This window comes from Staurois parvus, unplaced genomic scaffold, assembly GCF_062004578.1.
Source record: "Staurois parvus isolate SC_StPar_1 unplaced genomic scaffold, SC_StPar_1.0 ptg000327l, whole genome shotgun sequence".
In the NCBI taxonomy this organism is placed as follows: Eukaryota; Metazoa; Chordata; class Amphibia; order Anura; family Ranidae; genus Staurois; species Staurois parvus.
Window position 1 is genome coordinate 5,411,017 of NW_028318123.1, and position 15,581 is coordinate 5,426,597.

The following is a 15,581-nucleotide window of genomic DNA, read 5'->3' on the forward strand; positions in this document are numbered from 1 at the left end:
GGAATAGATGAGGATATACAAGCTCTTGACCTATCTTCATATGTTAGAGGCCTGATCCAAGCACTTCTGTCTGAGCTCAAAAATATAGAGCTGGTCATAGACTGCATACATAGGCTTCCAAAACCCCCACATCTTTTTGATTCAATTCCCAGGGATGTTATCCTACGCATCCATTTTTTCCATGTTAAAAAACAACTTATGCAAAAAGTTTGCACCATTGAATCTTTGTCTGAGCCCTACAGTCACTTGCAGCTATTTGCTGACCTCTCGCAACACACACTGCAATGCTATAGACAACTGAATACGATAACGAAAGTGTTACATAACCATAAAATCCCATACCAATGGATCAATCCTGCTAAATTATTGGTCACATTTCAAGGCTCCAAACATGTGATTTCCTCTTTGCAGACAGGTCTACAACAACTGCATTCATGGTGCATTATTGCAAAACCAAATTTCCCCAATCCAACCCAACCAGAGAGAGGAGAAACACCTAACAGACATCCACTGCCTCAACATAACCACCATAAGTTTGGACCACGCTAACTCCATGGGCACCCTACGCTACAATATCCTTTCTGATATTTTTAAGCTTTCGGCTATACTGGACTCAATACCCCATATCTTCTTCCTGTGCACCCGCAGTGCATGTTCAACAGAAAGGCATTAACCTGTTTCTAGGATAACTGTGCTTACATTTTATATTCTTCTTTTCCGTGAGAGGGTGTTTTTTATTTCTTTTTACTAATATCGTTTGACCTCCTCCACATCTTTAAACTATATTTCTACTAAATATCAATTCCATTACTGCTAACCAAATGAGTCGCTTACCCCCATTTGATCATCCAGCTTGTGAGGCACAGTCCCTCACAACACACCACAGACAGAACTTGGCAATATATAGTTTAATTATTTTATCTTTTACACTCCTTAGCTTTGTAGAGTACGCCACTCTACCTAACATTCTACCAAAGGACCAAACATCCTGACCATCAAACTTTTATCCATAAACCACCTTGCTAAGCGATCTTCACTTAGGAAGTGTGCTACCACTTCCCGATGCGACATTCTGTGTGCACAAGAAACGCACTTTCAAGCTTCTTGCCAATCAACCTCTACAAACAAGAACTTCCCACATATATTTACAGCAAGTGCCGCAGTTAAAAATAAAGACGTCCTCCTTGCCATCAACCACAAAATCTCTTTCTAACTAACTAACATAATGCATTCAAGATGTGGATAGTCTATATCTCATCCTGGTATGCACTCTAAAAAAATACTCCTTATACCATCATCAATGTCTACGCTCCCAACATCCATTAAATTTGCTTTTTACGGAAGCTCTACAAAAAGATCTCTAAAGTCTGTAAAGGCTCGCTTATTTGGTGTGGAGAAACCATGCTTAAGTCCTCTACGTCGAGATTTCCAACTAGATAATGTGTGGCGATGCCAACATGCCATGGAACGCAACTTTACTTTCTCATCAACTTATGTCAACTTATAATGTCTAGTCCCGTATAGACTTAGATCCATTTTTCGCCATCAACATTGACTCAGTTTCTGATCCTGAAACTTTATGAGCCACACACAAAGCCTATAGGAGAGGTCTATTCATCCAACTTGGTACCAAAATGAAAAGAGAAAGGGTGCACCACACTGAAAAACTAGTTTCAGAAATCTATGATACCGAGCTTTTAAACAAGCAAAATCCTAACCCCATTCTAAAAGCTAAACTGAGGCATTTACATTTAGATCTTAGAACACTCTTACTAGATCATTTCGAGAAGCATCAAAAACGCATAAAAATGATCTTTTATACTTCAGGGAACAAAGCGGGAAAACTCTTATTCCATCTAATCAAAGGCCATCACCTCAAATCCCACATTCCTTTCTTATACCACCAAATCACTAAAGAACACATATCTAACTCACAAGAAATTGCAGATGCATTTAGAACTTACTATAGTTCCCTCTATAACCTTAAAGATGATCCATCTCAGCCTCAACCTGATCTAATATTCAGTAGATTTCTCAATACAGTTCAGTACTGTCCGTGATACTTTTTTTATTTGCACTAACATACAATTTTGAGGACAAGCTTTCAAGGTATGTCCCCTTCTTCAAGGTCTAAGCAGTACTATTAAAAATCACAAAGTTTAAGCAGAATGTTAGAATGGATTGAGAGAAAAAAAAAAAAAAAAAAAAGGGCTACAGATAAGATACATCAAAAGTGAGGGGGGAGGGGGGATACAACACTCACACAGAGGGGGTCAAGTTTTAGCTAATAGATAGTCATAAAGCTGTCGGATAGTGGTTGAGGAATCCCATGTCCAAATTAAGACCGTTATCTTTAGTGTCAAATAGAATTATCATTCTTAGTTCAAATGTTTTTCTTTCCTGGATGGATTTAAATTTTCCTTTCAGAACTAAAATATTGAGGTCTTCCATATTGTGGCCTGGTTGTGAGAAATGGTGTCCTACAGGTGTGCAGAGGTCATCTTCTTTATGTTCCTTGATGGTATGTCTGTGTAAATTCATCCTTGTTTGCAACCTCTGTCCTGTTTCACCAACATAAGATCCTTTGCTGCATTTTCTGCACTGGATAAGGTACACAACATTACTGGAGGTGCAGCTGTATGATCCAGAAATATTGAAGATCCCTTTTGAGTGTCTGACACTTTTTGATGTATTGATTTGGTTGCACAGCTTGCAGCGTTTCTTATTGCAGGGTTTGCTTCCATTATTTGTGGCATCATAATCAGAAGGAAGTTTCCTACTGATTAGTTTATTTCTGAGGTTGGGGGGTTGTCTGAAAGCCAGTATTGGGGGTTGCTGGAATATTTCTTTCAGAGTTCCATCCTCTGTTATGATGGGTTGTAAATCTTTGATTATTTTTCTTATCCCTTCTAGTGCCGGGTTGTATGTGGTTACTAGAGGTACACGGTTGTTTGTTTTTTTCTCTTTGTACTGAAGCAAATTTTCCCTTCGGGTTCTCAAGGCTGTGTTTATGCTGGTGTTGATAGTTTTGTCCTTGTAACCTTTCTTATGGAAGGCGTCTGCTAGTGTCCCAAGATGTTTATCTCTGTCTCTTGGGTCAGAACATACTCAGTGGTATCTGATGGCCTGACTGTGTATGATGGCACGTTTCATGTGTTGGGGGTGGAAGCTAGAACTGTGGAGGTAGTTGCATCTGTCAGTGGGTTTCCTGTATATTGAGGTGTGAAGCGTATCATCCCTGATGTATACTGTGGTGTCTAGGAAGTTGACCTGTGTGTTTGAGTATTCCATTTTTAGTTTGATTGATGGATGAAAAGTGTTCATCAATGAGTAAAATTGTTTTAGATTTTCTTCACCTTCCGTCCATATGATGAAAATATCATCAATATAGCGAAAGTATCTGTATGGTTTTTGTTCCATGCTGTTCAGGAATTGTTCCTCCATGTCAGCCATAAATAAATTTGCATATTGGGGTGCCATTTTACTTCCCATCGCAGTGCCCATACATTGAAGATAGATGTCCTTATTGAAAGCAAAGTAGTTGTGTGTAAGTATGAATTCAATGAGCTGTGTAACATCCTCAGCAGTGTATTTGTTGTTGTGTACCTTATCCAGTGCAGAAAATGCAGCAAAGGATCTTATGTTGGTGAAACAGGACAGAGGTTGCAAACACGGATGAATTTACACAGACATACCATCAAGGAACATAAAGAAGATGACACCTGTAGGACACCATTTCTCACAACCAGGCCACAATATGGAAGACCTCAATATTTTAGTTCTGAAAGGAAAATTTAAATCCATCCAGGAAAGAAAAACATTTGAACTAAGAATGATAATTCTATTTGACACTAAAGATAACGGTCTTAATTTGGACATGGGATTCCTCAACCACTATCCGACAGCTTTATGACTATCTATTAGCTAAAACTTGACCCCCTCTGTGTGAGTGTTGTATCCCCCCTCCCCCCCTCACTTTTGATGTATCTTATCTGTAGCCCTTTTTTTTTTTTTTTTTTTTTTTTTCTCTCAATCCATTCTAACATTCTGCTTAAACTTTGTGATTTTTAATAGTACTGCTTAGACCTTGAAGAAGGGGACATACCCCGAAAGCTTGTCCTCAAAATTGTATGTTAGTGCAAATAAAAAAAGTATCACGGACAGTACTCAATTGTTTCTGTCGCAAATGCACTAATACGGCTACAATCACCTCAATACAGTTCAACTCACTAGTTTAACAGCGACTCAATTGGAATCCCTCAACACCTCCGTCAACTGCACAGAGATTAGCAAGACTATAGATTCTCTCCCAAATAACAAATCCCCAAGCCTTGATGGTTTCACAGGAGAATACTTAAAAAAATTTAAACAAATTCTATTACTTCCCCTAACAAGGTTTTTCAATGCTCCTGCCTCCACCACATCTTTTCTGAAAGAAATGTTAAATGCCCTGATTATAACCCTGACGAAGCACGGTAAGGAACCTACTTCCCGCAGAAATTTCCGACCAATCTCCCTCCTGAATCACAATTTAAAGCTGTATGCCAAAGTTTTAGCAAATCGCTTGAATGACCTTCTGCCTGATCTAATACATCCTGACCAGTCTGGTTTTACAAAATGTGGTCAAACCTCGGACACCACCTGTTGTTTAACCACTAGCCTACAGGGCACTTATACCCCCTTCCTGTCCAGGCCAAATTCCAGCTTTCAGCGCTGTCACACTTTCAATGACAATTGCGTGGTCATGCAACACTGTACCCATATGAAATTTTTATCATTTTTTTGTGACAGATAGAGCTTTATTTTGGTGGTATTTAATCACCTCTGGGTTTTTTATTTTCTCCTTAACAAACCAAAAACCACTGAAAATTCTGAAAAAAAATTTTTTTTCTTAGTTTTTGTTATAAAATTTTGTAAATAAGTGATTTTTCTCCTTCACTGATGTGCGCTAATGAGGCTGCAGTGGTGGGCACTGATAGGCTGCACTGATGGACACTGATAGGTGGCACTGATTTGCACTGATGAGGAGGCACTGGTAGGTGGCACTGACGGGCTTTGACACGCATCACTGATGGGCACTGAAAGGCAGCACTCATATATGGCACTGATAGGCAGCACTGACTGGCACTGATAGGTGGCACTGACTGGCACTGTTAGGTGGCACTGACTGGCACTGATAGGCAGCACTGATGGGCACTGATAGGTGGCACTGATGCACAATGATAGGCGGCACTTACTGGCACTAATAGGCAGCACTGACTGGCACTGATAAGTGGCACTGATTGGCAGCACTGACTGGCATTGATAGGTGGCTCTGACTGGCACTGATGGGTGACACTGAAAGGCAGCTCAGATGGGCTCTGATATGTGGCATTGATGTGCGCTGGTAGGCACTGAAATGTGGCACTGATGGGCACTGGCAGGTGGCATGGATGAGCACTGACAGCTGACACTGATGGACACTGACAGGTGGCACTGCTGGGGCTACACAGATCATCAGTACTCTGATGATCAGTGTACATATCCCCTCCAAGGAATGCCGATTACCATCTCTCCTCTCCTCTCGAGCTGTCAGCGTGACAGCTCGTGAGGAGAGAAATGCTGATAACTGGCATTTCCCTGTTTACATGTGATCAGCTGTGATTGGACACAGCTGATCACATGACCGAGCCAAAATCTTCGGCTCTTTCCGTTGATCGGTGATCCGCTGTGTCCGAGGGACACAGCGCACCGCCAATCACCGCGCTGCGTGCTCCCGGAGCCGCGCATGTGCTGTTAGAATGGGAGGACATCATATGACGTCCTCCCAGAACAAGAGAACCGCCTTGCGCCCGTCATTGTACTATATGGCGGGCGGGAGGCGGTTAATGGACATTATCTTCCAAACCCAAAAAACTCAAACGCCTTCCCTGCTCCTTTCTTTGGATGCAGAGAAGGCATTTGACAGAGTCCATTGGTCCTATCTGAAACTGACCTTACAAAAATTTGGCAACAAAAGAAATCTAGGTGTTCCTGCACCACTCTAATTAAACATAGGAAAGTTGAAGGAACAGGCCTTATGGAAATTAGAGACTATTACACAGCAACTATTCTAGCACAACTTAAAGCCTGGTTTACACCCCATACCACCAATCTTTGGAAAGACATTGAAGCTTCACAAGCAATGGGCCATGACTTATACTCATGGATTCACAGCCAAATCCTACCTAAATCTACAAATAAATATCTTTCCCCTACGATCATAGCTTCATCCCTAGCATACCACTACTTTCTACAAAAAGCCCCAACAGGGATTTTTCCGATCAACCCTCCATTCCCTTATCCATACTCCAACACTTCATACCAGACCTCTCTCTTCACCTTTGGTCAGACAGGGGCATTCTACAGATATCCAACCTGTATTCTGATGGCACTCTAAAATTGTTCACATCCCTACAAAACGCCTATCTCTGAGTATTTGAGATTTGTTCAAGTAACTCAGTGCTTGTTACGTAACTCCCACCTATTCAAACCAATGCACACCCTAACTTTGCACCACTTCATTGATAACAACACATAAATTTCCCTTTTCTATAACTTGCTCCAGGACAAGTTTACCTTTCACAAACTCCCACCTATGCTTAAATGGGAAACAGCGCTAGGGAAATAATTCCATAAAAACCAGTGGTTAGAAGCAATGGAATCTACCTTCAAATCTACTCGCTCTGCAAATTTATGGGAGTTACACCACAAAATCTCCCTTCGCTGGTATGTGACCCCAACCCAGGTACACAAAATGGATCCTTCCAAATCGCCCAAATGTTGGAGACACAACAGTGAATGGGAACTTGGCAATGCTCCAATCTAAATAATCTAATTTGGCTTGGCGACTCCAGGCTTATCAGCAGTCTCTAAAACACCCTGCACCCTCACTCCTGAACTAGCTCTATTAAATATAGGAATTGGAAACTATCCATCCCAATCTGAAAAAGTTATTATCCACATCATACTAGCAGCTAAGCTGGCTATAGCATGAAATTGGTATTCACAAGTCCCAGCTAGTCAGGAATTAGTGGTCTCTCTGGTACATACCCATAATGATGGCTTCTAGTGTTGGCAAACTACAACAAGTAGACAAGGTCTGGTCTGATTGGTTTAACTGGTACTCTCTAACATACCAATCTGTGACGTAAATACTTTAACTTAATATGATCGCTTCCTCTCTCTTGTGTTGAGAAGCACAATGACTGCGACTAATCACATAGTTCTCTTTTGGAACCTTCTTTTGTTGCTTTCTTTCTATGCATCTGTACACTAAACGAGTGTTGTACACAACTGTTTGAAGTAACTAATGTATTTCTTCTACATTGCAGCATGCCACTTTTGGTAGCTCACCATGCTCTTTACATGCAGCGTCTGAGTTAACAAAATTGTTGTATTTGTAACCTTTTTACACTCAATAAAAATGTACTGAAAGATAAAATTACAAACCTCTATTTCACATTTATTCCAAATACTTTACAAACTGTATTCAGATTCAAACCGCAAATACTCTTGCACACCAGCACTAAAAGTCCATATAGGTTTAATGGACAACTGCATTAAATTTAGCTTTTATAAGAACCATTGGGTCTTGGATAAAAAAGATAAGTAGGACTGTGTCCATGACAACCTAACAAATTATATCAACCTAAGAGGTAGTTTTAGTCAATTCATTCACTTTTCTTTGATCTATGCTCTAGGTATTAGCTATACTTTCCAATACAGTTATGTTTAAAGGGAATTTGTCGGGACAGTCGAAAGCTGTCAATTATATCATGTTTTGGTAAGTGCAAGCTCCAGCACTGTCATTTTTATCCTTCCAAAAATCCTTGCTGATTCGCGTATTGGGTCAGGTTTTCCAAATTCCAACTCATCAATGGCTGCTTACTTGTTCTAGGAAGTCAATGACTCACCAGCCATGGAAGCAAGGATCAACATGGCAACCCTGGAGGTAGCACATTAAAAAGTCAGCAATGGCAGCACCCAGACCACTGTCTTGAGTTTATTTTTGAATTGTGACATCTTACATTTACGTAACTGAAACATTATTTCACAGAGTTCCACAAACATCAAAACAGATAAAATAAGCAATGTTCTTCAGCACCATAAAATGTTATGTCATAGATGTCCTCACCAAGTTTTCCATCTTGTTAGTATGGCAAAATGCAACATTCTAAATACTTATCCTCAAGCCAGTGTGAAGCTTTGGACAACCCATACAGCTCCTACAACCCAGTGGCTATACCCTGGGTGATAATTACATCATAACCAAACTAGAACAGAGAAGAGGCAGATAGGAATTAATCAGCCTGTATGTGGCCAGTGAAGTGCCAATGCTCCAATGCAAGTGCAGTTTAAGTTTCTACATTTATTGTACTCCTATTTTAGTTGACAGTTCCTGTTCATTTTTTCTTTGTATTGTCTAAATAATCAACTATCTATATTTACAGATCTAAAAGAGAATTGTATGTATTGTGACCACTTACCAACCTTTTTGGCTGAGTATGTCACTGGCATTACTGCCAATGTAGTTGACCTAAGAATGGTTGTAAAAATTTGTAACATAGCATAACAGACATCCAGGAAGTGATGTTTTTGAATAAACAAGTCGGAAGAAAATTTATGACTATGATTAAGTAAGTGCCATGGAGTGCTGGCTGGGGGGAAAACAGCTGAAGATATTTTGGAGGCTTTAAGAACAAATGTGATCATTATTAACAATGACTGGGACATACTGTATTTAGTTTCATGTCTCTGTATGTGTATGTGTAATAGATTTAACACATTACTAAAAAAAATATATAGTTACTCATAGTAATTCACCTTCAACTGGAATGGATCTTTTGCTGCTCATCCAGACAGCTCCTTCAGCCGCTTGGTAAAACTATAGGATTAGACCACCCCAGGCACCCTGGGGTGCCTTGAGGTTTCTACAGGGGTGCCTTGGCAAAAGGTCTAAAAATTGCCCAAATCTTGTATACAAGCTAGCGGATGGAACAAGCCTGCCTTTTTTTACACAAAGCCACATTTTTTCATTGTGCGACATCACAACCTTCTAGCTGCCAGAGTCCTGACAAGCAATGGCATCATCAATTGATAAGGAGGATGTCAGCTGCCTGCACAGCATCCAAATTTGACCCTCCCTTGTCCATCTCTGTCAGTGCTGGGGTCACATCAGCTCAGTGATGGAGAAAAACTGAGCAAGAAGAGAAACATTGGAATACTATTCAGTACCAGTGTGCAAAAGTGTTTGCTTTGGAAGAATAAATCACCTCTAATGTTGGGTGTCCTACATGTGTGGATGTTGCTGTTAGAATAGTTTTTCACATTTTAGAATGGGATGCCCTTTTAAAATTATGGACAGTCTTGAGGCACCCCATTTTAGAATGGGGTGCCTGCGGACTGTCCATAATTTTAAGGGGTGCCTTGGGACTGTCCATACTGTAAGTTTAAAGGGTGCCTTGGCTGAAAGAAGATTGAGAAACACTGGACTAGACTAACAAATATCTAAATGCATATGGTAAGCTTCAGGCAGTACAAGAAAGATGAGGTACAACAAGGAGTATCATATTGTGACCTATCTGATTTCAGTTTCCTCTGCTCAGATCTATAGGTGATGAATTCCACGCAACCTTGAGCTGCTGAACCGGCCAAGATTTGACCTATCTATTGCTGGCTTAAGCCATTGAGGGTTGGATAAAATCATCATCCTAGTTATTATAGACACCAAGGAATTATCTGAAGGTAGTATTGATTATTATGAATATGCTTACATGCATACAAATACAGACTAAAATTACACAGCAAAATAGAAAATAAAATATAATGCATGCTGCATATAGGTAACATATATAAGTTATAAAAAAGTTTAATACTCACAGTGTTCTTCTGGGACACCATATCCTAAAATAAAATACATTAAACCATTAATTAAAATGATTACTGTCATAAATTCTGATTTCTGTCATGGCTAAGAGAAAAGAAAACTAAGCAGCCAGTAACATTCGTTTGTACGGTCTCCCTTATATTGTAAAGCGCTGCGCAAACTGTTGGCGCTATATAAATCTTGTATAATAATTAGTTGCCATGGACAATTTCTCCTTCACTCCACAAAGTTCCAGGTAATTAGTTACTGATAAAAACAGCAGTCAGTTTTACACAAAGTTTAATAAACTGAAAAAAGACATTGAACAAGCATTCCTCCAGCTTTTTACCACTTCAAATATAGGAAGATTTCCCAATTTTTGGCTTTATCATTCTCCAGCTTCCAAAAAATTGTCTGTGACATTGGTAGCTTTGCTTTATTCAATGCAATGTTGTCACCTGGCCCCGTCTCTAATTGCTAGAATTTTAAACACAAGATGTGTGGTTGGGTGACAGCACTGCTCAGCCTAAAGTACATCTAAAGTCTCCTGTATGATGGCCCAAACAGGTCTCAAATTCTGTTACTATATGAGGAAAGAGCCTAATAAATTAAAAAAAAAACCTCCTTTGAGCCAAATCTTCCTTCATTTGTGCCCTAGGCTCCTTTCACACGACGCAGACTCTGCCTGCAATTGGCTTGCTCAGCAGGGTATCTGTCTGCTGATTCCCCGCTAAGCAGGTTGATGACAGGTCCATGTCCGCTCTGCTTTTGCAGAGCAGACACGGACACAGATGCTCTCCTCTATGGGCAGTCAGATGTAAACGGACTGCCTGTATGTTTACACCCCACTGCTATCCGATATGATCTACTGGAATTAAGGGGAACGATCCCCATCTGTCTGTTTTTAGCAGATCGGATGGGATGTAGGCAGGAATATACAAACATATGTCCGTTTACATCCACCACTCCACAGAGGAAAATGGAGCATCTGATCAGGTCCGCCTGGACAACGGACAGGCGAATCCAATCGGAACATTTGTGTGAAAGGGGACTAATATGCTCCTCCTCCCATACACCACAGCCTACAGTGCGAGTGGTTCAGCAACATAGACATTTCTACAGAAGGTAGTGTGTGGGGATAGGTGTAGCCACCTGCTGATTGACAGTCTACATACTTATGAATTTGCATAAACAGAATCAAAAGACTACAACATATTCCCACCCCACTGTAGCGCAAACATGAGCAGCCTACATGAGGGACAACACTGCTTTGATTTCAGTAGCAGTATAGGAGAGTTGTCCCCCCATCTCATGAAGCTGAATGAGGTGGACTTCAATGACAGGAACAACAGGTTTTTGTAAGACTTCACAGGTTTACTAAGGTAAAACAGTATGTGTAGATGCACTTACAATTAGGTGCTGCAGCACACATTTGTAATGGATGGGCACTAAATGGGCTCCCCCAAACCGTTAGTGCTGACAAATGCCAAATGGCCTGGATGAAAAATGGGATTGCACTGGAGTCACAGCAGCTTGTGGAAGCACTCCTTGTTCAACTGCTGGTACTGTTCCCTATATATCATGGCAGTTTGGATAAGGTGGTGACCATCCAGATTGTTAAAATATTAATATTAAAATATTAAACATGATATACTAACCTGCTCTTTGTAATGGTATTGTACAGAGAAGCCCTGGACCTCTGTCTGGCTGGCGCTCTTGGCTCCTCCTCTTCCGTGTGTACTCCCATAGTAAGCTGTGTGCTTTGGGGACACACGTGTGGCCGCACTCCGGAGCCCTGTTGTATGTGTATATAGACACACACAGCGCAACTTGGCCCCTCCCCCCGTTCCCTTCTCACAGGATTTGATTGACAGCAGCAGAAACAAATGGCTCCCACTACTGTCTGTGTGTCCTATGAGGAGAGGACTAGAGACCAGCACATCTGCAGACAGACAGAGCACTGGATCAAGATAACATCAAGAATATGGGAATATGGGGGGGGGGGATGATGCAACTCCTGGGACATTTTTTCCTTAATGTAGGGAATGCATCAAGGTAAAAAATACCTTGCTTTTACATTCACTCTACCTTGGGAAACAACCCCCTTCACCATAAAATATTTGGCAAACCCCTAGGGGCCTTTCACATGGACATTCAGTCTGGATCCATCTATCAGTTTTTCAGACGGATCCAGACTGAGCTGTATGCCTATGGGTAGGTGGATGTAAATGGATGATCATCCGTTTTTTTTATTATTATTATTATTATTATTATTATATCTTTTATTAATTTTTGAAACATAAATTATTTCAGATATTACAATAATACATTATCAATATCAAAATTTTTACAAAAACCCTTCTCTCTAGGGCTAACAACCTCTCTTCCTCTAGCCTAGGCAATCCTGCCTCTTTTACATATAGCTGCCTTTTTTCTTTTCTTTCTCCCTCTGGTTCTTTCAGGTTGCTAGATTTTATATTATATAGCTTACTATAATATTTTTGAAACGTTTTAGCAATACCAGTGGTTGAATATACCATTTCTCCATTTTCATCTTTAATTTTCTCTATATAATTTTTTTTCTCTTACCCTTCTCATTAAATATTTTCCTAGGTATTCCCCCACTGATAGCTTTCTTTATCCACCCTATTAAAAACTCTTCTAGTTTCCTGTTCCATAGTATCCTTCAGTTCTTCTATTTAATAAATATCTTCTGTTGTATCTCCACATCTATTTTCTTTTTAGTTGTAGTTGTTCTAGGTCATGTAATTCCTTTGTTAAGTTTTATTTTCTTCTCCCTTTCTTTTTCGGCTCCTATCAAGATCAGAATGCCCCTAATATACGCCTTATGTGCTTCCCATATTGTCGTCACCGATATCTCTTCAGTCTTGTTCAGCATAAAGTATTGCTTTATCTCTTTTCCTAGTCTTATTTCCGTCTCTGGATTTTGTATAAGTGTTTCATTTAATTTCCACATATTACTTCTATTATCTTCCTTTCCTCATTTTAGTCTCATTGTAACAGGTACATGATCTGATAATCACATTACTTCAGTATTAGAATTTACCAAGGATTACAGATGTCTATGCTCTATCATTATATAGTCTAACCTTGAGTACATCCCATGCGCCGGAGCGAAGAAGGTGTAGTCCTTATCCCTTGGATGTTTAATTCACCATGTGTCCATCAATTGACACTGATAAAGCCTTTTTTTAATCAATTTTAGACTACTACCTCCATCCCTCCATGCCGTGAAGATGTATCCAACCATGGATCCATACGAAAATTAAGATCTCCTGCCACGATCAATTGAGCCTTCTTAAAATTCATGAGGCTTTTCAACACACCCTCCAGATAAGCCATTCGATTTTTATTAGGGCAGTAGATGTTCACTAGTGTGCATTCTGCTCCTTGTAATTTCCCTCAGAAACAGAAACCGACCTCCTGGGTCTACCACTCTATCTTTCACCGTAAAGCTGACATTCTTTGCTATCCCAATTGCCACCCCTTTTGCTCGTTTGAGTCCGCATAAAACCATGTAAGGTAATATTTAGAGAATAACTTAACCTTTGTATCTTGAGAAAAATGTGTTTCCTGTAAGGACACAACAACCGACAAATATTGGTGGATTTCCCTAAGAATCTTATATCTTTTAGTCCGGGTATTCAATCCTTTCACATTGTGTGTTATAAAATTACACACATTCATCTCTTCTCCTTGTCTATTCTCCAACTATATGAAAACTCAGAAAGGAGAAGGATGTACGTAGATTGAAACAGAATAAAAATTTCCTTCAGGTGACCTTTAACTTCCCTCTCCCTTCCTCCACCTTTTCCCCTCTCCCTCTACCCCCTTCGATCCTTTCTCGAGGTAAGACTCAGATCATCTACACCTACCAGGACCAGTATCTCCTACCTTTAAAATGACCAATGTCATTTTAGGCCTCACGATGCCCTTCTTTATTTTCCTTTCCCTCCCCCCCTCAGCTGTGCCCACCTTTTATACCCTATATAGAGAGAAAGAAAAAAGAAAAACACTCAAAAGAGCATCGAACCACTACCTCTGTATCTTATTCTCTATTTAGTAACCCGTTGCCACCTATTTTTCCTTAATTCTATACTCTCCTTAGTCCCTTCAGACCATCCTGGAATATCTATTATCTGCAAGTCCAGTTTTTTACAAAAGGGCTTCAGATCCTCTGGGAACCTTAGCCTTGCCGACTGGCCATCTCTCCATCTGATCAAGCATGCTGGGAATCCCCAGCTATATCGGACGTTCCCCTTGCGCATCAAGTCCAGTAGTGGTTTCAACACTCTCTTTCTAGTTAGAGTCTCTGATGTCCGCAAACAATTGCAGGCTCACTTCACCATGATTTACTTCTGGAACCCCTCGCAGCTTTTTCCAAATGTTAGCTTTATCTTCATAGTGATGGAAATGCACAATTACATCTCTAGGAACCCCTGGTGCTTCTCCCTGCGGTCATTGAATCCTATGGACTCTATCGATCTTCAATTGTTCTCTCGTTGGCCTACCCAATATTGGGTTAAATATTTTCCTTATTTCTTCCACTAAATCCTCTCCTGATGTTGCTTCTGGCAGGCCTCGAATCCTCAGGTTATTCCTTCTGTCCCTATTTTCCAGATCAGGATGAGGGCTCAGTTGGAGAGAGACCGGTAAGATGGGGATTTTCAGTTATCAATCTCCATGGGCATCGGGAGCTCCTGTTCTTAGCGTCTGGCAGGCACCATGTTCCAGCCCCTCCCCCCGGATGATCATCCGTTTTATTCCACCTACATCCGTGTCTGTTCAGGTATGTTTTTTTAAATGGAACAAGGCTGCATCATTTTCAGCTTGGACAGATCCAAAAGGATGTAAACAGATGAAAATGGATACCGTCCATTTAGATCCATTTATATCCGTTTTTAAGCAAGAAACATTTTTTGTTCATACTTTTATCACATATAATTGGTTTCTGCAACAAGTAAAAAAAATATGCAAAAATAGATGTAAACTGAACTGAACTGAACAGAACTGAAATGCAAAGTGATGTAAACTGAAATAAGTTGAACTGAAGATGGATGTGCAAACTGATGTAAACTGAATCTGTATTCATCAGTTTCATAGCAAAAACCGCAACTGAACGTGTGACCCCCGTATGAAAGGACCCTTATTAAAACCGATTTAGTGGGGGTCAATGGAAAAATGCCACTTACATTGGTAATCAGAAGAAAGAATGCCCCCTTACTGTGCTGGTCAGAATGCCACTCCTACAGACAGCCAAAAATAGCACTAGTGTCATGCTGCTGTCTTTGCCAAGTGGTGTTGGTCCTGGAACTATGCAGGCACCATCAAATAGGAGGTCAATCAGCAACAACTCAAGGAACCCCCAACAAGCTCTGGAGGAAACCCAGATCCCTGGTTGAGAAGAGCTGCTACAAGGTTTAATGAAATACTTATTACCTTGAGGGATAATGATGTATCAGGGTCCGTATCATGATAAATAATAACATTGTTTGCCATGTCAAAACTTTCTCGAACTCCAAGATGATAAAAAAGAGAGGGTTGTCTTCCTACGTCGCTCATGTCCACCACAGCAACATCTGTAGAAAAAAAACAATAGAACAAAATATTTATCATACAATGACAATTTAAGTAGAGTTTATCAATTGTCTTTATGATTTAGAATATGTGCATT

General features: G+C 40.3%; 1 protein-coding gene across 1 annotated transcript in view; it reads right to left on the reverse strand.

Moving 5' to 3' along the window:
- Nucleotides 1-15,581, reverse strand: part of MAP3K15 (mitogen-activated protein kinase kinase kinase 15) — a 367,125-nt gene that overhangs the window by 271,371 nt on the left and 80,173 nt on the right. The window contains exons 2-3 of the mRNA XM_089683901.1: nucleotides 15,347-15,486; nucleotides 9,901-9,924 (exon numbers count right to left, since the gene is read on the reverse strand). Of these exons, the coding sequence (XP_089540027.1) occupies nucleotides 9,901-9,924; nucleotides 15,347-15,486 (164 nt within the window). The remainder of the gene's footprint in view (nucleotides 1-9,900; nucleotides 9,925-15,346; nucleotides 15,487-15,581) is intronic.